General features: G+C 41.4%; 1 protein-coding gene across 2 annotated transcripts; it reads right to left on the bottom strand.

The window, feature by feature from the left end:
* Positions 1 to 4905: 4905 nt before the first annotated feature.
* On the bottom strand, positions 4906 to 13629 carry sult5a1 (sulfotransferase family 5A, member 1). Of its 2 annotated transcripts, XM_073070214.1 has the most exons (6): positions 13470 to 13629; positions 11852 to 12060; positions 9726 to 9852; positions 7557 to 7651; positions 6444 to 6624; positions 4906 to 6353 (listed from the first exon to the last, which is right to left on the bottom strand). In XM_073070214.1, the coding sequence occupies exons 1-6, from the start codon at positions 13624 to 13626 to the stop codon at positions 6241 to 6243; spliced, it is 882 nt and encodes a 293-aa protein (XP_072926315.1). In that variant the 5' UTR covers positions 13627 to 13629; the 3' UTR covers positions 4906 to 6240. The 2 variants fall into 2 exon arrangements, with proteins under 2 accessions (XP_072926315.1, XP_072926316.1); XM_073070215.1 differs by lacking the exon at positions 7557 to 7651.
* Positions 13630 to 23373: the final 9744 nt, after the last annotated feature.

Below are 23373 nucleotides of genomic sequence, written 5' to 3'. Positions count from 1 at the left end.
TTATTAGGTAAGTTGTATACCTGCTCGTTAATGCAAATATTTAATCAGTCAATGATGTGGCATCAACTCAATGCATAAAAGCATGCAGACATGGTCAAGAGGCTCAGTTGTTATTCAGACCAAACATCAGAAAGGGGAAGGAATATGATCTAAGTGGCTTTGAACATGGAATGATTATTATTGTCAGAATTTGCTGATCTGTGATTTTCGCATGCAATAGTCTCTGGAGTTTACAGAGAATGGTGTGGAAAAACAAACATCTGGTAAGTGGCAATTCTGTGGGCGAAAACGCCTTGTTAATGTGGGAGGTCAGATGAGAATGGCCAAATTAATTCAAGCTGACAAGAAGGCAACAGTGACTCAAATAACCACATGTTACATCAGTGGTGTGCAGAAGAATGTCTCTGAATGCACAGCATGTCAAACCTCCTGGGCTACAGCAGCAGGAGTCCACAAACATACACTCAATGGGCACTTTATTAGGTACAGGAGTTAACTAATAAAGTAGCGCCTGGGTGTCTATTCCAATATTGAGTCTCTGCGTCCTCCACCCCAAGTAGTGTATTCCAGATTACAACTATACTGTAGGTAATAAAACTCTTCTTAGGATCCCCTCAAAACTTTGTATTAGTTTGAATCATCATATTTCAGTTCAGACCTGAACTCTTTAACATCAATGTATGTTTTGAAAGTTAAATGAATTCTGCTGAACAAACTTTCAAACCAAATGCTCTTCAAGTTATGGATACCCTGTACAACTGACCAAGTTTTTTTGTCAAGTGATTTATATCTGACATTGGTAACGTGTGGTGTGATCACTGAGTCATTATGGATGGAAGATTGAAACTTGGACCTTTCTATATCACTAAGCATATGTATGCAATCATGCACAAATTGCATGATCCTATAAATCATTTTATAATCACTTATGCATAAAATGGTTATGTATTGATACAATGTCTATGGCTTTGCTGATTCAAGTGGTTAATCAAATCTTCAGTTATGTGGGAGCTCACGGCTCTTGAATTGTGATCATGATTGCCTCAGTAGATACCTATTTACAGAGGCTTGATGGCTTTGGCTAAATGTAATTTTTCACAATATTGGTAAAAATAAAACTTGTAACTAATAGGATAACTTGCTTGACTTCAATTCTGGGGTTAAATGCACAGTAGAATTCCTTGGAGAATGTTGAGACTGTTGCAGTAGTCACTTGTGGAGAAGATACTCTTGAACTCCTATTAGTTTGAAATTCTAGGCTTTTGACCTAGTGATAATAGATTTTCGAATCGGAACAGTGTACAGTTTGGAGGGAAACTTTGGTGAAGATGGTAGGAGGTGCCAATGAAATGCCAATAACTATGTGGTGTTGGAGATGCAAATAGAGTATTCCTTCATGTTGCCAGTTGCATCTTGTAGATAATGGGAAGGAGTTGAGTTGTATGCACCAGAATTCTTGCCTATAAAAGCAAGTGAGAGCCCACTATATTTGTAGCTGATCTAGTTACATTTATAGTCATGAATCTCCAGCATCTTGTGTCCACATGATAGACACAAGGGTCTATCCATTTAATATCATTCAATATCAAGGGGATTTTGTTAGATGATTTTTGTTGGGATAAGTTTTGCACTTGGAACATAGTCATAAAGTTGTACTGTGTAGACCTCTTTGGTCCACTGTGTCTGTACAGACCATCATGCCAATCTATAGTATAATTATTATTGAGGTGCAGTACAGTATAAGCCTTTCTGGCCCTTCAAGCCATGCCACCCAGCAGCTCCTGATTCACCCCACCTGATCACAGGACAGTTTACATTGACCAAATAACCTAGTAACTGGAATGTCTTTGGACTGTGGGAGGAAATTGGAATACCTGGAGAAAACCCATGGATTCCACGGGGAGGATGTACAGACTCCCTACAGATGATGTGACCATGATCTGTAATAGTGTTGTGCTAACCATGATGCTATGGTGGTGCCATCCATTTGCCCACATAAATGTCACATCTCTCCATTCAAGTACCTGTTTAGGTGCCTCTTCTAAAAGAAGACATGAGGTTGCTGTAAAAGACAAAGTGAAGGTGAATCGTAAGGGTTTCTACAAATATATGCAGAGCAAAAGGATAGAAATGGGAAAAATTGGTCCTCCAGAAGATCAGAGTGGTAATCTATATGTGGAGCCGAAAGAGATGGGGGAGATGTAGTGAGCTTGGCATCAGTAGTGGGAAATTTATTGCAGGGTATTTTAAGGGAGTGGATATACAGGTATATGGATAGACAGGGCTTGATTACGGATAGTCAACATGGCTTAGTGGTGGCAAGTCGTATCTAACCAATCTTATGGAGTTTTTCAAAGAAGTTACCAGAAATGTTGATGAAGGCATGGCTGTGAATATTGTCTGTATGAACTTTAACAAATCCTTTGACCAAGTCCTGCATGGGAGGTTGGTCAGGAAGATTCAGTCACTTGACTTTCAGCATTAGGTCGTAAATTGGATTAGACATTGGCTTTGTGGAAGAAGCCTGAGAGTGGTTGTAGATGGTTGCCTTTCTGATTGTAGACCTGTGTCTAGTGGTGTGTTGCAGGGATAAGTGCTGGGTCCATTGTTGTTTGTCATCTATATCAATGATCTAGATGTTAATGTGGTTAACTGGATCAGCAAATATGCGGATAACACGAAGACTGGGAACTGTCGTGAACATTGTAAAGACTATCAGAGGTTGCAGTGGAATCTGGACCAGCTTGCAAAATGGGCTGAAAAATGGCAGATGGAATTTAATGCAAATGTGAGGTATTGCACTTTGGGAGGACCACCCAGGGTAGGTCTTGCATGATGAGCAGTAGGACACTGAAGGAAGCAGGGGAACAGGGATCTGAGAGTACAGATCTATAATTCATTGAGAGTTGCATCATAAAGAAAGCTTTTGGCTCATTGCCTTTCATAAATGAATGTATTGACTCCAGGAGTCAGGATGTTATGTTGAGATTGTATAAGACGCTGATGAGGCCTAATTTGGAATATTGTGTTCAATTTTGGTCACCTACCTACAGGAAAGATGTAAACAATTAGAAGTATGTTGCCAGGTCTTGAAGACCTGAGTTGTAGGGAAAGGTTGAACTGTTTGGGACTTTATTCCCTGAAACGTAGAAGATTGGAGGGAGATTTGATAGAAATTGAGGATATAGATAGGGTAATTGCAAGTAAGCTTTTGTCCCACTGAGGTTGGCTGAGATAGAACTAGAGGTCATGGGTTAAGGGTGAAAGGTTAATTTTCTAAGGGGAACATGAGGGGGAACTTCTTCACCCAGAGGGTGCTGAGATTGTGGAATGAGGTGCCAGCGCATGTGGTGGATGCAAGGTTGATTTCGGTATTTAAGAGAAACGTGGATGGATGAGAGGGGTATGGAGGCTATGGTCTAGGTGCAGGTTGGTGGGGTTAGGCAGATTAATGGTTCAGTACATACTGGCTGGGCCAAAGGGCTTGGTTCTGTGCTGTAGTGTTCTATGATCCTATATACCTTAAATCCTCTTTTAAACCTCCTTGTTCTATGCTCTCTAGATATAATTTTTTTAGCGTGTCGCACCAGACAGTCAGCTATTCTTGTCTGGCGCATGATGTCAGGATTGGTCTCCTTTCAGATTAACCAGGTCATGGTATGAACGTTCCTGACTCAACACTTGTGGGTTTTTTTTTACGAGGCCGAGTGGCTAGCTCAACGCTCAACCCGGCACGGATGGAAAGCATGCTCGGGGGTGGCCCAACTTGGATTCGAACCCAGGAGCCTTCACTCCGGAGTCTGGCGCTGATGCCATTGCGCCACCAGCCCGTTTTAAATAACCCTTCCGTGAGAAACAAAGTCAGACTATTTGTGTCACATAATTTTTTTGCAGATCTATCATGTCACCTCTTATTGCAGTTTGCCGCAGGGAAAACAGACCTAGACTATCAAATTACTTCTGATAACTCAATCCCTCCAATCCAGGCAATGTTCTTGTGAATCTCTCCTGTACCTTGCCAGGCTTAATCACATCGTCCTAAAGAGTGGTGACCCAAACTAAACACCAATGTGCTGTGTGGCTAACCAATGTTTTGTGCATTGTAGTATGAAGTTCCAACTCTTATACTCATCGCTATTATACATGGTTATTGTTCATGATTGCTATTTGTGATTTGTCAAGCCATGTTTGAATGTTATTTGCATCTCATAGCTGTTGGGATATAAGGCACAGAAACTGCCATTTTACCCTGTGTAGTAATTTAGGCCTTCAGTAATCAATACAGTAATCAATAGTCCCCCTATATAAGGTGGGGGCTATTCTGATTAGCTGCCTGTGACAAATGGTGTTCCACACAGTTCAATATTGGGACCACTTCTTTTCGTGTTTATATACCAATGATTTGGATGATAGATTTGATGGCTTTGTGGCCAAGTTTGCAGATGATACAAAGATGGGTAGAGATTCAGGTAGTGTTGAGGAAGCTGGAAGTCTGCAGAAAGACTTAGACATTAAGAGAATGGGCAAAGAAGTGGCAGATGGAATATAGTGTAGGGAAGTATGATCATGCACTTTGGTGGAAGGGATAATGGTGTAGACTATTTTCTAAATGGGGGGAAATTACTAACATCAGATGTGCAAATGGACTTGAGAGTTCTTGTGCAGGATTCCCTAAAGATTCAGTTGCAGGATGAGTTGGTGGTAAGGAAGGCAAATGCAATGTTAGTGTTCATTTCAAGAAGACTACTATACAAGAGCAAAGATGTGATGTTGAAGCCTTATAAGGCATTGGTCAGACCACACAGACAGTTGTCAGGAGTTTTAAGCCCCTTATCTAAGAAAAAATATGCTGGCATGGAGAGGGACCTGCGGAGGATCATGAGAATAATTTTGGGAATGAAAGGGTTTGAAGGTTCAAAGTTTATTATCAAAGTATGTATACAATACACAACACTGAGATTAGACTTTGCCAGAAAGCCATGAATAAAAACCATGGAAGTCATTCAAAGAGAAACATCAACACCAGCCACCCCACACACAAAAACAAATGGCAACACAATCATTAAACCACCCCATCCCCTCCCACAACAAAAACTAACAAAATGCAACAATACATCAATCTCTGAACCCCCCCCCCACGCACAAAAAAACAATGAGAAAGAATGGGCAAAAACATAATATAAAAATCATAAGAATGAAAAAGTCTATCTACAGGCCATAAACACAATAGTCCAATTCATTAACACAGAACCTCTGTAACATCCCCCGACATTATCGAAAGGGCGGTAGACCAAGACTACAGAGGCCTATCACCCACCCCGGGTCCACAACAAGCTGCCATGCAGGCTTCTCCTTGGGAAGCAGAGAGATCCCATCAGCGATCAAAAGGCAGGCCGTTGGTACTGAACCCTTGCTCACCTTCCACATTCGGCTCAATGTCTCAATCTTTCTCAGCGCTTTAATTGGTGATTAATAGAGTTGAACATTAGCTTGTACTCCATTAATGTATGAGGAGTGTTTGATGGATTTGGGCATTTATTTGCTGGAGTTTAAAAGAATGAGGGGTGATCTCATTGAAACCTATCGAATATCAAAAAGCCTAGACAGTGCGAGTGTGGAGAGGATGTTTTCTATAGTGGGTGAGTCTAGGACCAGAAGGCACAGCTTCCGAATAGAGGGACATCCAATTAGAACACAGATGAGAAGGTATTTCTTTAGCCAGTGGGTGGTGAATCTTTGGAATTCTTTGCCATGAATGGCTGTGGAGGCCAAGTCATTGAGTATATTTGAAGCAAAGGTTGATTTGGTCTTGATTAGACAGGGCATCAAAGGTTACGGGGTGAAGGTGGGATTATGGGGTTGAGAGGGACAATAAATCAGTCATAATGGAATAGCAGAGCAGACTCGATAGGCAGAGTGGCCTAATTCTGTTCCTACGTCTCTCTCCACATTCCCATAAACTCCACTGATTCTACCACCCACTGATATAGTAAGGGATGTTTACAGTGGCTAGTTAACCTACCACCACTCCTTCTGGGATTTGCAGGAAACTGAAGCACCTAGAGAAGACCCCCATGGTCGTAGGAAGAGCGTGTAAACCCCTCATGCCATACAACCTTGGGATCGAACGCAGATTTTGGCACTGGGTGGATCAGTCATGTTATATTGAATAGTGGCGTATGCATAAGAGACGAGGTAGCCTACTCCCAAACGTATTGACTTGGTTTTCAAAGGCAAGAGCTATAAAAGATAGTTGAACATAATGTTGGAATTGCTCATTTCCTTCTGAAATATTTTCTCAAAAGCTTGTTTCTGTTCATGTGTGAAATGCTCCTTCCAGTCTCCAACTATCCCTAAACAAAACAAAAGAGAGGAAATCAATCATTATGAGAACAAAAGGATTGAGAGTTTTTTGGATTCTGGGTTCTGGTAATTTCACCAACCTTTCCTCATGAATTTTCCTTTTTCGTGGTTTAATATTTCTACGGGAATAAGTGTATAGTTGACCATCTTGTTGTCTTTCATGTTTTCGAAAGTGCAGTGCCGTACAATTGCATCTACTGCATTGGGTAAAAGAGGATGCTCCAAAAAGTTGCACAGTTTTATGACAGATTTTCTCAGATCCTGTAAGAAATAATAGATGAAAGAAAAATTCAAATGTTTTGTAAAAGTTTTTTAAAAAAATGATTTCACATCTACTTTTGTGCACTGCTCTAAACCTTAACCAACTTTGCTCAAATGTTTGGGTTATGTTCCAGAGATATATAATGTAACATTTCAAGATTATTTTGTTTCAGACTGAAATCTGTATAAATTCTTTTGCCCAACTTTTTCCTTGGTCAAGCACAATTAAAAAGTGTTACCTTTTTCTAGAATTAAACATAATAGTGATTATTTCTTGGTAATTTCTTGTCATTCTGTAATTGCGTCTGAGCACAAACTTTCCAGTTTGTGTCAGGGACACTTAACGTGGTGTTATTCATGTCCAAGCCCCTCCTGTGTTTTTGGGTGGGAATGAGAGGGTTTGTTTGGGAGCCTGAACTGAATATTAACACAGGAATACTTACCTTAAGACACTCCACGTAGCCCCAAATTAAGAAACTGCCAACTAATAAGTTATTGGCTTCTACCTCTAAGCCCACACTGCAACTTGTGCTACCATCCTCCAATCTCTTGGCTGCTGAGTCCCAGGACCGAACCCTACAATGTTGTTTGTGTGTTGATGTTGGTAAGCAATTGTTAGAGGAATGCAGAACTATATTCATTTCTGTAACTGCATTACTTACTGCAGATGAGATGTTTGCAAGTTTATTGCACTTCCCTGCATAAATGACTACAGTGAAACTTCCAGTCAAAGAGAGCAACATTATGGGAAATAGCTGTCAGACAATTGAGAACAATTTGGTTAAAAAAAATTAACATATGAATTTCAATGCTCAAGTTAAGTACTTCAGTTTCAGAGGTCGGAAACCATTTATTCAAATACTGCAAATCTTTAAATTGATCACATTTTTCACATTTCAAAATAAAAGCCAAATATAATGGGTAATCACTACCTTTTTGAGCTCTTCATAGGTGATAAATAAGAAGTTGAATTCATCCCTGTGACTATGCCATTCTTTGATATGTTCAAACCATGATCCATAATTCACTGAAATAGTGGATCAATAGATTTTTAAAACATCTTGAATCTCCTTGAAGCATTAAAAGCAAATTCTTATTCTTGTTATTTTGATTAATTGACAGCCAAAGTATCATTGAAATCTGCTTTAAATTCCCACCATAATATTGTTCCCAAAGTACTTTATTTTATTACCAAAATATTAAGCATGCATGTCTGAAAACACATTATTTTAAAAATGTAGATAGACCCACATTATAGCAAATTATGCTTTTATGTTTCCTTTGGTTTTATACTCGTTGCAAAGCATAGGTAAACTCTGACTAGAGCAGGGAAATTAGTTAGAAAATGAAATGCAATAAAACTGCTTTGAAGTTGCAGAGTATTTGCTCTGCAAAAACTTTACCAACCAATATTAAGTGATTCTTTTTTTTAAAAAATGCTAAAGAATATTGAAACTCGTATCCCAATTTTGTGGCAATACATGTCTCATTTTATAATTTAGTAAATATACAATATCCTGTGGTGTCCTAAAAGAAATTGAGAAGTAACTTGCATATATTTTTAACATCAGAAACTCCTAAATTTCTGAACCCAACAGTTCTTATGTAACTTTAAATAATTAACATTGTGGCCTATTTTGCAAATTAATATCCCCCAAGCAAGTTTGATATTTTTTTTAAAGTTGAAGTGAAACAGATGGCTGAAGTATTAGATAAACACTTCATCAGAAATGTCCTCTTCTTTCAAAGAATGGAGATTCCCTATTTCTACGATTGATGTTACCGCCTCTTGCATCTCCCCCATTTCCCAGGCATCCATTGCCTTGCCACCTTATCAGGGATTGAGTTCCTGTTTCCTTACCTATCTCCCCATAAACCTCCATATCCAACACATCATTCTCTGTAGCTTCTGCCATCTTCGACAGGACCTTACCACCAAACGCATCTTTACCTTCTCCCACTCTCCACTTCCAGCAGGTTTTGCTCCCTCTTTGATTACCTTCTTCATTCATCCCTCACCACTAATCTCCTTGCACATATCCCTGCTAGTGGCAGAAGTGCTACACCTGCCCATTCTCCTGGTCCCTCGACTCCTTTCGGGGTCCCAACAGCCCTTCCAGGTGAGGCAATGCTTCACCTGCAGAGCTGTTGGTATCATCGACTGTGGCCTCCTCTACACTGGTGTATACCTGACGTAGACTGAGAGTCTGCTTTGTCAAGGATCTCGACTCCATCTGCAAAAAAGTAGGGTTGCCAGTGGCCAACATTTTAATTCCAATCCCCACTGCCATTCCAGCATGTTGGTCTGTGACATCCTTTCCTGCCACAATGAGGTCACTCTCAGGGTGGAGGAACAACACTTCATATTCCGTCTAAGAGCCCCCAACCTGATGACATGAATATCCATTTCCCTTTATAAATAGCACTTCCAATACAGCATTGCAGTTCTGCATAGTGACAGTTCTGCTCTGTACTAAACTTGAATGTTTTAGTACAAGTGAGCTTACAACATTCAGTACCTCCCAACTTGAAGGAATGTTACTATGGCAAACTTGCTTTAAAGAAAATCAAATAGTGATCTAATGGACAGGAAAATTTAAATAAGTTTTCTTCTGCTCTTTCCCCAAATTGGTTATAATGTTTTGGAGTACTTGGAATTCAGGTGGGGGGGGGGGGGGTGGTGTGTGTGTGTGTGTGTGTGTGTGTGTGTGTGTGTGTGTGTGTGTGTGTGTGTGTGTGTGTGTGTGTGTGTGTGTGTGTGTGTGTGTGTGTGTGTGTGTGTGTGTGTGTGTGTTTGCAATGCAATACATGAAATGTTAATATAAAATGACAACTTCATTAGACTTTGTACACAAAAAATCTAATCCAAATGCTTTTTGATTATTCAAATTTGAAATCCTGCAAAATTATTAACGTGAAATACCATTTCCACAGACAGCAGAAAAATGTGCAAATCATCATTATTGGGTAAGACTTGACATGTACTGTGGCTGGGATTGTTTTCTTAAAAACACAATTCTCATTAAAAGGTTGAAATGTCTATTTTTGAAATCCCCGAATATTTCTGATAGTTTGCAAACAAATAGGGTCAAAATACATACCTTCTCCGATTAAAAATTTCTCCAGAAATTCCCCGAAAGTCCCAGGCTCGGGTAGAAAGTTTGCAATTTTGTGGAAATGATAATAAGAAACAACTATGTCCTTTGGATTTCTTGCAACATAAATCACCTGCAGAAATGGGGCAAAGTGTTCAGCAAGCAAGAATTATTTTGACATATTGGACAAAGATGTTGACAAAGGATAGTTAGGGTAAATGACCCCTACTACTTTATACATACTGTAGAAGAGAATTGAAAGACATCTTTAAGAACTGATCTCTTATTAGCCCCAAAGAAATACAACCTAACGACCTTTGTTTATTTATTAGTTTCCACTTTGTCCACAGTGGCAAATAGTTCACAGATAAACTTGTATTAAGTTACTTTGGAGGTAGTTATAAAAATTAGGAGAAATATAATTGGTCTAGGAAGAATTGTACTTGTGATGTTGGAAAAGTAAAGATATGTTATGTATACCTGGGTGTGGGTGACACTGAAGCTGAGTATCAAAACTGAAGAAATGCTAACATTTCTATCCTGTATTATGATTATAGTGGCATAGAAATTTGTGGTACAGGAAATATCATTCAGTCTAATGGGTCCTTATCAGCTAATACAAATTTCCAATAATGTTTCCATGTTTTTGGACTGAGTTCTGTAGGTTAAACACCCAATGCTAATACAATATTCAAATGTTGTCTATAAAATCACATTTTGCTTATTTTATTTAATTCTTGGCTGAAAGATGCCAGAAGTTGATGATTACTGTTGGAATATGTAGTCCGCATTGTAGCCACAAGAATAACTCTGTTAAATAAAACTTAACTGGAAGTTTGACAGCTCTGTAAATCAGGCGATGTTTAAAGTCTGGTCTTGCCCCTTATTGAGCTAAGTCAGTTACTCTAGGAAACATCTTCTATTAAAACCAATGCTTGTTTAGAACTGGAAAGGAAGGGGGAAGATATCAGAATAAACAGGAAGGGGGAGGGGAAGGAGGATCAGCTAGAAGGTGATAGGCGAAGCCACAGGGGTGGGAATGGTAAAGGTCCGGGGCAAAAAGAATTTGATAAGAGAGGAAAGTGGACAATGGGAGGAAGGGAAGCCCTCTTCTTTGTCCTGAAAACAGATGTCGCGGAGATGAAGGAACGGAGAAGAATGAATGCCATTTTTATAGGAGGCAGGTTGGGAAGAGATGTAGTCAAGATAGCTGTGGGAATCAGTAGGTTTTTAAAGATGTTAGTAGCCAGTTTGTCGCCAGAGACCGAGAAAGGGGAAAGAGGTGCCAGAAATGGACCAAGTGAATTTAAGAGCAGGGCGGAAGTTGGAGGCTCAGCATGGGTGCATGAAGCAGCACCAATGCAGTCATCAGTGTAGCGCAGGAAGAGTTGGGAGCATTACTAGGAAAGACTTGGAACCTGGATTGTTCTACGTAGCTAATGAACTTGCGGGCATTGCTTGGGCCCATGTGTGTGCCCATGGCTACCCCTTAAGTTTGGAGAAAGTGCTGCCTGCACCATTTCTGCATTAAATCTATTGAAATGATGGTGAGGCAAGATGATGTGCCTTGGAAAAATGAATTCTCAAATCTGGTCACCAGTTTACTTGCAAAACATTATTTTTCAGCAAAGTTAGTTCAACTGAATGCAGCCTCATAACACCTTCCTTCATTTGGCAAAAAGGGTTTCATAGGGCAGAGAGATGGTGGGCGGAATGTGATGTGATGTTTACTGATTTTCCCTGTTTATTTCCTCTGCTGGTTCCTGCTGCCCCTCCCTCATTCTTTATCTGGTTCCACTTATTGCTCGTCTTACTGAGCAGATTCCAGACCCTTGCTTTTGTATCGTATGTTCCCCACCTACCCCACCTCCACTGCACTGGTTCTGTTTGCAGATCAGCCCATTCCTTACCTGATTCCACCTACTACCCACCCCACCATCTCTTCATGCCAGCCATCTCCCATTCTTAGTCCTGTTGCAGGGCCTTAACCCAAAATGTAGACTCTCCCTTTACGTCCACGGATGTTGCTTAACCAGCCAGGTCCCTCCAGCAGTTTGCTTTTTGCTCCAGAGGTCATCATATGCTGGATCTTGTGCCTATGTTACCATGCTTGAAACTGTGAGCTTGCTTACCTTTGCATTGGACTGTTTGAGAGACTTGGCGAGGAAGTGATAGGGAAGGTGAGTGGTGAGAATTCGATGGTCCGATTTGTTCATGAGAACATTCTCACAGTAGTATTGTTCAATCCACGGAGTCCGAAGCCAGTTTGGGATAGTCTTCGCAGGCGTCATGTCCCCATCGCTGTAAATAAGTGTGAGGATCTCCTGCATCCATGTGGTACCTTCAGAAGGATAATTTGGATGAGTTAGTGTGGTATTGCAATGGTGGAGGCTACTGTCCCATCTGATGTACATGGCTGCAACACAAATCCATTGCCAAAGTGCTATGAAGAGTTACCATTGGAAAAGGTGATAATTCCAGCTTAATTCCCATTTGTAATTAAACTTAACATTCCGATTGTATCGCCCATTGTTGTTATTTAGCAGTTTGAAATCTTAGAGAGCTAACAAAGCACTAAAGACAGTGCAATGTTTGCATTTGATGTATTCAGTCATATAAGGGCCAGCAACATCTTCCCCTCCTTATCCCTAAGGAAGAACTCTCTCATTCCACTCCAGTTCATTTCTTTGTCAAAAACATCTTCCTTTCCCATAAACGTCTTCCCAGGCAGAGGCAGGCAATGCACTACTGGTCCTTTTTAACTGCGCCCTGCCCTCTGTCCGGGGCGTCAAAAGCTCCTTCCAGCAGAAACATGATTTACTTTCAGATAATTGCCTATCTTGCTTTTCTCCTTGCAATTGGGCAGGTAATCTCTAAACTAGGAAGTGTCTGCAGATACTTCTGTCTCTGCTTGCCTGTTAACCTTAATTTTTGTAATGTACACTTCAGCTCCTACAAGAAGCTAACTTTCATGGCATTTATATCCTGTTTATATATGCCTATGACAATAAACTTGAACTTCCCTATTTTGCAAAATGCAGCCCCTGCATTTTGTGTTCCAATAAAATTGAGCATAAGTGAATGTCATCACTTCTATCAATTAGGTATTTTATAGCTCATTGGACTCTACTTAAACCATTTTCTAATGAGAACTACTCCCTCATTGTTTCAGGTAGCGGCTGTGGTAAATAATGACCTAGAAATAATTCCATGACTCTCAACCAGATTAAATTACAATGTATCTGGGCCAATACATAATCTGTTCTATTCTGCTCAGATAAAAAATGCATCCAAAGGCACTCCTCACTAGCTCTATTAGGTTACAATCAGCTAGTGTGCTGTAAACAGAATTATGCTTGGGTATGAGTGGTGACAGGACTGAAATTCATGGGAGGGTTAGGAGTGGCATGTGGAATGAGAGCTGAACACAGACACACATATCCATGTATCCACACACATGACTAGTACTTGTACACACAAACAAGCGACGAGTACGTGTACGCTCACGCGCGATGAGTATGTGTATACATGCGCACACGCACACACACAAAATACATAATTGGAAGTGGAAGTACAAAAATGTTCTGGTGAAACACTGACCTAAATAACATACCTGACAATATCCAAGATTATCTTAGTCTCATAAACATATCACATATTTTACCCATGCAATTAATAATTGTCAGAGATGTGAGTACTTCAACAGGAATAATAAATAACAATTATAAGAGGTGCCTGATATACTCTTACCTGATTTGGGGTACGTAATGATCACTGTGTCAGTGTCCTGAAACTGGAACTCCTGAGCGTATTGCAAAGACTTCGGTGTATGCAGATGCCCTGGAAGGTCGATGCCTGAGCTCCGAATTGTCACGTTGAGGTTAGCCATGGCTGATGGTGCTTGCATCAAGTCAACTGCTGCTGAGAGTTCAATGCTGGGGTTTTAATCTATTTGGAACAGGAAATCATTATGCACTTACGTCACTCCAGCTCCAGGAAGTCTGTGGTTTCCTTGCTCCTACTTCCTTCAATCCATGACACTAACTCAATGAATTCATTTATTCTAAAATCTGCAGAGCCTCAGTTATTTCAGTTTCTTCCCTCTGTAATTATGCCGTTGTATGATTTCAGTGGGGAGACCAACATCAGCAAAGTACAATCTTATATTCAAGCGTAACTTAAGCAATCCTAGAAAACTATTCAGAATATATTAACTTTATAATGAAATTATAATTGTTCAAAAATGTATTTTCATTTATAGTTTGCAAAACTTTCTGAACGTTGGCTGTGACTACTATAATTTGTAGAAAATATGAGCCTTGGCTCTCTAGTTAAGAACCATAGAGACTTAGTAAAGTACAGTCTGGCAACAGGCCCTTTGGCCCATCCATTCCATGCCAAACCCATTTTAACTGCCTACTCCCATCAACCTGCACCAGGATCATAGCCTACTATACCCTATCATCCATGTACCTAACCAAACTTTGCTTAAATGTTGAAGTAGAGCGTGCGTGTACCACTGGCAGCTTGTTTCTACGCTCCCTCAAACCTCTGAGTGAAGAACATTCCCTTCATGTTCCCCTTGAACTTTTCATCTTTCACCTTTAGTCCCACGCAACCTCAGTGGAAAAGCCTGCTTGCATTTGCCCTATCTATACCCCTCATAATTTTGAATACTTCTATCAAATCTCTCAAGCTTCTGAATTCTAAGGAATAAAGTCCTAACCAATTCAAACTTTCCTTACAACTCAGGTCCTCCAAACTGGGCAACATCCTTGTAAATTTCAAACACGAGGAAATCTGCAGATGCTGGAAATTCAAACAACGCACACAAAATGCTGGTGGAACACGGCAGCATCTATAGGGAGAAGCACTGTCAACATTTTGGGCCGAGACCCTTCGTCAGGACTAACTGAAAGGAAAGATAGTAAGAGATTTGAAAGTAGTGGGGGGAGGGGGAAATGCGAAATGATAGGATAAGACTGGGGGGGGGGCGGGATGAAGCTAAGAGCTGGAAAGGTGATTGGCGAAAGTGATACAGAACTGGAGAAGGGAAAGGATCATGGGACGGGAGGCCCCGGGAGAAAGAAAGTGGGGGGGAGCACCAGAGGGAGATGGAGAACAGGCAAACAACTAAATATGTCAGGGATGGGGTAAGAAGGGGAGGAGGGGCATTAACAGAAGTTAGAGAAGTCAATGTTCATGCCATCAGGTTGGAGGCTACCCAGCCGGTATACAAGGTGTTGTTCCTCCAACCTGAGTTTGGATTCATTTTAACAGTAGAATTTGTAAATTTTCTCTGTACTCTTTCAACCTTATCTTTCCTCTAGGTAGGTGACCAAAACTGCACATAACTCTCCAAATTTGGTCTCACCAACATCTTATACAATTTCAGCATATCAACGTATCTCCCATACTCAATACTTTGCTTTATGAAGGCCAATGTGCCAAAAGTTTCTTTATGAACCTATCTACCTGTGATACACCTTTCAATGAATTCTGGGCCTGTATTCCTATATCCCTTTATTTTACCACACTCCTCAGTGCCTTACTGTTCACTGTGTAAGAAAACCCTGGTTGGTCCTACCAATGGGTAACACCTTGCTATATTGTCTGCATTAGATTTTTCAGCCCACTTTTCCTGCTGATCCAGATCCCTCTGCAAGCCACAATAGCCTTTCTCGCTGAATACTATACCCTGAATTTTGGAGTCATCCACAAATTTGCTGATCCAGTTAACCACTTTTTCATCCAGATCGTTAATATAGATGACAAACAACAACTGACTCGGCACTGATCGCTGCAGAACTTCACTAGTCACAGGACTCCAGTCAGAGAGGCAACCATCTACTACTCTCTGGCTTCTCCCATAAAGCCAATGTCTAATCCAATTTACTACCTCATTTTGAATGCCAAGCGACTGAACCTTACTCAACATCTTGCCATGTGGGACCTTGTCAAATGCCTTGCTAAAGTCCATGTAGACTTATATTCACTGGCCTCATTGAAACCTATTGAATGGTGGAAGGCCTTGATAGAGTGGATGTTTCCTATGGTGGGAGAGTCTAAGACCTGAGGACACAACCTCAAAATAGAGAGGAGTCCTTTTAGAACAGAAATGAGAAGGGATTTCTTTAGCCAGAAAGTAGTGAATTTGTGGAATTTGTTGCCACAGGCAGCTATGGAGGCCAAGTCTCTATGTATATTTAAAGAAGAGGTTGATAGATTCTTGATTGGTCATGGCATGAAGGGATATGGGGGGGGGGGGGAGGCAGGAGATTGGAGCTGAGAGGAAGAATGGGTCAGTCAATGGTGAAATGGTGGAGCAGACTTGATGGGCAACATGGCTGAACTCTGCTCCTATATCTCATGGTCTTAGACAACATCCACTGCCTTATCTTCATCTACTTTCCTGGTAACTTCCTCAAAAAACTCTATATTTGGTTAGACATGTCTACCACATGCAAGGTCATGCTGAGTATCCTTAATCAGGCCCTGTCTATCCAAATATTTATATATCCGGTCCCTTAGAATAGCCTTAATTCATTTTCCCACTACTAATGTCAAACTCATTGGTCTGTAATTTCCTGGTTTAAGTTTAGAGCCTTTGTTAACAACACTGGCTGTTTTCCAATGCTCTGCTACCTTTCCTGTGTTAAGGATGAGTTAAATATTTCTGCTAGAGCCCCAGCAATTTCTGCACTTGCCTTCCTCAGGGTCTGAGGGAACACCTTGTCAGGCCCTGGGGATTTATCCACCCTGATTTGCCTCAACACCAAACACCAACCCCTCTGTAATCTGAATAGGGTCCAATAATTTGATGCCACTTCGCCTCACTTTTATAGACTCTGTGCCTGTCTCTGAGTAGATACAGATGCAAAAAAATCACTTAAGATCTCCCTGTCCCTTTTGACTCCACTCATGGATTACTATTCTGATCTTTCAGAGGACCAATTTTGTTCCTTACAATCCTTCAGCTCTTAACATACATGTAGAATTCCTTAGGATTCTCCTTCACCTTATCTGCTAGGGCAACCTCATGCCTCCATAGGCACCTCATTTGTTCCTACCTTATCTTAGCCAGGGCTTCAATATCTCTTGAAACCCAAGGTTCCCTATGCTTGTTATCTTTGCCTTTCATTCTGACAGACACATATAAGCTTTGTGCTCTCAAAATTCCACTTTTGAAGGTTTTCTCCAGTGAGACCTAGATTCTCCACTTGATGCTATCACATTTATCTAGGAGCCACCATTTCTTTGTGGGTCACACATCTAGAAATGCAGAACAATTTTTAAATATGGAGTAAGTGAATCACAACCTATTGCCTTTTAGGTTCAATTCCTTGTTACACAAGAATTATACTACACAAAAGATTACCAGCATATTCTCTATTGATATGATAAAAAGATATCCCTTATTTCCATCTGTCCTGCATCAACCACCATACATGATAGAGGGTCATTTTTGGAAAATCTTCCTCTTGGGCAGATTGGGGACTGATGTCTAAATTGGGGATGCTTTAACACAGATTAGTCAGGAAACAACTTTATATTTTCATAGTCGCAGAATTACGTTTACATATAGAGAATGCACCAGAATTGCAATTGGTTTATTATTGTCACATGTGAAAAGCTTGCCATGCATACGGTTCATACAGATCAAATCATTACACAGTGCATTGAGACAGAACCAAGTAAACCAGCAATAGAATGCAGAATACAGAGAAAGTGCAGTGTAGGTAGACGATAAGGTGCAAGATCATAACAAGGTAGATTGTGAGGTCAAGAATCCATTTTATCGTATTAGAGAGCCATTGTAACCATGGGGATAAAATGCTGCTTTTGAGACTGGTGTTTTCTTTCAAGCTTCTGTTTGTTCCCATTGGAAGAGGGGAGTTGGGGTGGGTAGCAGATTTGGTTGTATTGCTGCTTTACTGAGGCAGTGAAAAGAATAGACAGAGTCCTTGGAGAGGAGGCTCATTGTTCTGGTGTGCTGAGCCATGCCCACAACTCTGCAGTTTCTTGTGTTCACATGCAGAGCAGTTGAGCACCAAGTTGTTATGCATCCGGCTTGGATGTTTGCTATAGTGCATTGTTGGTAAGGGTTTGCAGGAATATGACAAAGTTCTTGAGCTTTCTGAGGGAGTAGAGGTGTTAGTGAGCTTTTCTGACATGGCATCTAAGTGGTTGGACCAGGGCAGGCTATTGCGAGGTTTGCTCCTAGGAACCCAACGCCTGTTGTTGACAGAGGCATGTGCACTGCCCTTTTCCTGAAGTCAATGACCAATTTCGCTGACAGTGAGGGAAAGGTTGTTGTCATAACACCATGTTTCTAACTTCTCCATCTCCTTCCTGTACTCTGACTCATTGTTAATTGAGATTCAGCCCACTATGGTGGTATCATCTGCAAACTTCTAGATGAAGATGGAGCAGAATCTGGCCACACAGTCATGAGTGTACAGGGGATAGAGTCCGGGCCTTAGGATGCAATGTTGTGGAGCTCCAGTATTTAGAATAATCGCGGAGAAGGTGTGGCTGCCTGTCCTTACTGATTGAAGTCTGTTGGTTAGGAGGTCAAGCACCCAGTTGCAGAGGGAGGTGTTGACTTGGGATCTGGGGTTTTGTGATGAGTTTGCTTAGAGTTATAGTAATGAAGGCAGAGCAGTGGTCAATAAATAGTAATCTATTATAGGTGTCTTTATTGTTCAGATACTCTAGGTATGAGTGTAGGGCCTTGATACTGGGTCTGCCATACACCTGTTTAGGTGGTAGGTGAATGGCATTAAGCTGAGGCTGTCTAGAAGATTGGAGTTGATGCATACCATGATCACCCTCTCAAAGTATTTCATGATGGTAGATGTCAGAGTCACTGGGTGGTAGCTCTTAAAGCATGGTGCTTCGTTTCTCTTTGCTACAGATCTGATGGTAGTCTTAAAGCAGGTAGAAACCACAGATTGAAGCAGAGACAGGATCTAAAAGCACCGACAATGAGGCCACCCAGACCTGATGCTTTCTGTGGGCTCACTCTGGAAGACTGCATCAGTGACTGAGGTGATTCTTCCCTCACAGTTGCTAGCTAGGCCTCCCCTCACCCCCGGTAATGCCAACAAAGGGAGCAAGCAGGTTTACAGGCAGGAGGGAGTAGCCCTGGGACTATCATCATTGATTCCTGTTCCCAGGAAATTTCATGTCACAATTCGGGTGAAAATAAACTTTGACTGATCACCATCTACTACCTTCTCTCAGCTGGTTTTCCCCCCATTGTTCAATATGGGAAAACACACAGGTTGAACAACTCTAGAAGAAGCACTGAAACAAGAAGCAAGACAAAGAAATCACTGTAGGTGGAGGTCCAACACCGAGAGAGGCTTCATAGCACCATCATTGACATCCATCTGTACTCAATGATATTGTTTTGAGAGACTGTACCACGGTCCCTGCAGCATGACAATAATGCTAAGTCATAAATCATGCTCGATTCAGAACTGATTCATCAGCACGGGCTGGATATCTGTGAAACACAGGATAACAGAAGCAGAAATGAACTCCAATGTAATTTGTAATCTCATGATCCGGGCTAATTTTAGCAGCAGCAATAATCCTGGGGGCTGTTTCCAGTTCAATCTGGAGAACAAGGGATCAGCAACAAAGTTATTGAAAATAGAACTGACATCACGAGAGGAACAGCAGCTCAGAGCTACATGGGTGCTCAAGAGCAAAAGTGTACACCAACAGAAAGAGAGAGAGCAAAGCTAACTCAAAACAACTAGATAAAGTTCTGCAGATTTTTCTATCTATGAAGGAATGGTGGTGGACAATTGAATAGTTAACAAGAGGACCTGGGTCAAAAAGGTTGTCATCTTCATTGAGAGCAGGCACCAACCTGTGAGTGCATTCACAACCATTGTCATTCAGAACTCTAATGATGTATCTGGACACTCTCCACTACAGAATCCTGCCCAGGCAACTTGATTCACCATAGCTGAGAACATTGGATAGCACAAAGGCTTTGGGACCAGCTGTAGTACTGATGAATTGCTAGCTGTGACCATAACTATTCCAACACAATTATAACACTAGTGACCACCTGGCTATGTGGAAAGTTGCCCAGATTTGTTATGTTTACAGAATGGTGACAAATCTTGTTTGAGTAGACTGCCTGTTCTCAACCAACAGAAATTTGAGAGAGCCCTTCATTGATGGTGCTATCAAATGACACTTGCTTGCCAATAACCTACTCACCAATGCCCATTTTGGGTTTAGCCAAAACCTGGGTAAAAGGGCTGAATTCCAGACGTGAGGTTAATGTGGAACTGAGGAGCAAGATAAAACTGAAATCAAAGGGCATCAAGAGCAAAACACTCCAGTGGCTGGAGTTATACCACACACAAGAGAAGATAGTTGAGGCTATCAGTTTTTGATCATCTCAGACTCAGGGTATCACTGTCTTCATCAAATGGCCAGAATCAAAATGGTACCTCTTCCAGATTTGAGTGGTTTTAGCTAAAATATTTTAATAATAATAAGATCCAAAGTTCAGTGAGTAAATACGGATACTTGTTCAACTGCGGTAGGGAAATCGTAGGCAGTTTCTACAGTATGTTACATGGTCGGCACAACATTTTGGGCCGAAGGGCCCGTAATGTGCCCTTCTATGCAAGTGGAAATGTTTATTGTTGATTCACAATGTTCAACTCCATTTGCAATTCTTTAGCAAAAGTAGCAGCTCAATCTTACATGCACCAAGATATAAATGGTATTCAGACATGGGGTGATAGGTGGCAAGTAACACTTGCTCCTCAAACGTGCTGGGGGATGAACAAATCTCGGTTGATCCAGCCACATAAATCATGTTGTAAGAGCAGTTCAGAGGCTGGGTATCCTGCAAGAAGTGAAGCGTCTTCTGGTATGTCAAAGCCTTTCCACCATATCTGAACTCAGAATGAAATACTCAGTGGTTCCTTCGATGAGTTCAGCTTCAACACACACAAAGCAGGAGACACTGCTTAGGGTAATGTAGTCTTAATTACTTAGCTATTGTCCATTTTGCTGCTGGCGTTTAGGCAGCAATGAAGGTCCTCCATCTCTGGTGGTGTTCAGGGCTGCCTTCATCGTGCTAGGAGTCTTCTCTTGGGTTTCACTATCAGCCATGCAAGGCCCAGGTGGAGACCCTGGAATACTGCTGTACTTGGATGTAGAGGGATTCTTCATTGCTGTTTCTGTAACAGTTCTTAAAAAATCAGTCAGAGTCATTAACCCTGAGCTAAACTCCCGAACCTGGAGGACTGGTGGACGACTCTTTGTCTGACCTCTACCCTTTGACCTGTTTGGCAAGGGTGGCACTACTAAGAGCCGAGGCATAAAGACCAGCATAGCACTCCAGGTCATTGAGGCACACAAGCCTCCAAACCATGACAAAGTTGTGATCCTCTTGGATGATAATGCAGTCTGCTTAATCATTATCCCATCCATGAAACAAAACTTGTATTTGTTCCACTGCTGGTACACACTAGCTGTGCTGTACATTATCTACAAAATGCATTGCAGTTACTCGCCTGCACTAATCCAACTGCACCTCTGAAATGAGCAACCTTTCGCATTACGAAGAGCACCACTGCCTATGTGGTACCTTCCAAGTCATATACCTGACCTGCCAATTTCAATTATTCAATGGTTCCATTTAATATCAGAGACTGTATACAATATACAACCTGAAATTCTTACTCTCCACTGACATCCTCGAAACAGAAGAACAGATACCGAAGAGTGAATAACAGAAAAATAAAACGCAAGAACCCCAAAGCCCCCTACCCCATCCCACGCACGAGCAGCAGCAACTCTCCCCTCGCCCCACTTATTCTAGCATAGAGCACCACCCATTATGAAAGCAATAGCAAAGTCCCCAAAGAGAGACCTTGGTCTACAGTACGTCAAAAACTAGCTGTTCTTCCAAAATTATAAAATCCCTCAGGTTCTCTCTCTCACTAACAAGGGAGAGACTAATATGGCTCCTTCCACAGCAAGGGGGAAGATGAACAGTCACTATTTTGATGTTACCGCCCGATCTTTATGTCTGTTACTTTATCATCAATGGTCCTAATATCAGGAATCTTCAGCTCAAGAGTAAGTGAGAGCATTTTCACCCAAAAGATTGCAGCAGTTCAAGAATGTGGCTCACTATCACCTTTCACAGTGGAATTAGTGATGAGCAATAAATGGAGCTCTTTCGAGCATCATCTGAAATAACTGAGGAGGGTAGTGTAGTGTTGAGGAGCGGCTGCCTGGAGAATCCCTGATCGCGTACTACTAAGAGGCAGTCAGCATTTTTGCTTCCATGGAGAACTGGGAGCTATTGAAGAGTGTTTAATACCCACTGGCCCTGTGCTCCTTTGAGGCATCCCTCTCACCCCACAACACCGATGACCATGACTGCAAGAGCACCCCATACTTAATCTCTGTCTTGCAAAATGAAGCCTATGGTTCACCAACTAAAGGCAACAGTCAATGAACAATTGTGTTGGCAAACAGTTGTTGACAGGAAGCATCCTTGGTCACAGGATGACTCAAAAGTTTGTAATGAAAGTTTGTTTCATGTGATGAAATGACCAAAATATAATCTTTTCATCAACAAAACTCATAATTCCAATTTTTAAAAAACCTCTGAGGTGTTACCACATTTCTTTATTTATCTTCTAATGCGTTAAAGCCAACATACAAATGTTGTACTATGTACCCAATTTTAACATTTACAGTGAGGTTTCAAATTCAGTAAACTTTCTTGCACCATACTTCCTCTAGTTCACAATGTGTATAATGCTATAGGAGCACATTAGCTTCCATGTGGTTTATGAAACATTTTAAATGCTCATTCAATTCAATAAAGCCTATTTTTGTCCATATTGACCCAGATACAACTTGTGGTTTCTTAGTGGGAGTGCAGGCACAACTACATTCTTACAATGGGAAGTCTGGAATTCCCCGCACAAGTTGCACATGCGATTTCCTCATTGTATTCCCCGTGAGACTGACTCATACTCCACTGTACCTACACTGGACAACCGGCCCTCAGGTTACCTTGCACCAGGTTAGTGCAAGGCTCCTTCACAGCAAAGTTTCAAAGCACATTTTATTATTAAAGTATATGTGAATTATAAAACCTTGAGATTCTTCTGCTTAACGGGCAGCCACAGAAGAAACCTTGAAAGAACCCCACCCATTGTGCAGAGAGAAATAAAAACAAGCCATATCAAATGGTGCAAACAGTAAAGCAAGCGTTAGCATTCAGAACAAAATTGAGTCCATAAGCCTGGAGCCGGGAGCAGCTGGAGTGGGCTCATTGCCCCAGTCTCAGTCCACCGCAGGAGGCAATTCACTGCAAAGCTCACAGCAGCCGGGGACAATACAGCCTCAGCGTTAAGGGGAGTGGAGTAAAATATAATGCAGTAGAACCTGCTCGATCCTCGCCTCTGGTCTCCACACCATGCCTTTTCAGTCCATCTGGCCCAGTGTTTATATTGTCTAAGCATCGGGCCTGGGCCACAGCCCCAGTGCATCGACACGCCCTGGGCTGCTTCTGGACCATGCTCGGCCTTTCCAAATTGGATGAATCTAAGTTGCACTTAGATGAATCAAACCTCACTCCCGGTTTAGGTGG

Source organism: Hemitrygon akajei, chromosome 17, assembly GCF_048418815.1.
Source record: "Hemitrygon akajei chromosome 17, sHemAka1.3, whole genome shotgun sequence".
NCBI lineage: Eukaryota > Metazoa > Chordata > Chondrichthyes > Myliobatiformes > Dasyatidae > Hemitrygon > Hemitrygon akajei.
The sequence above is the reverse complement of the archived record's forward strand: the minus strand, read 5'-3'. Positions and strand labels throughout refer to the sequence as shown.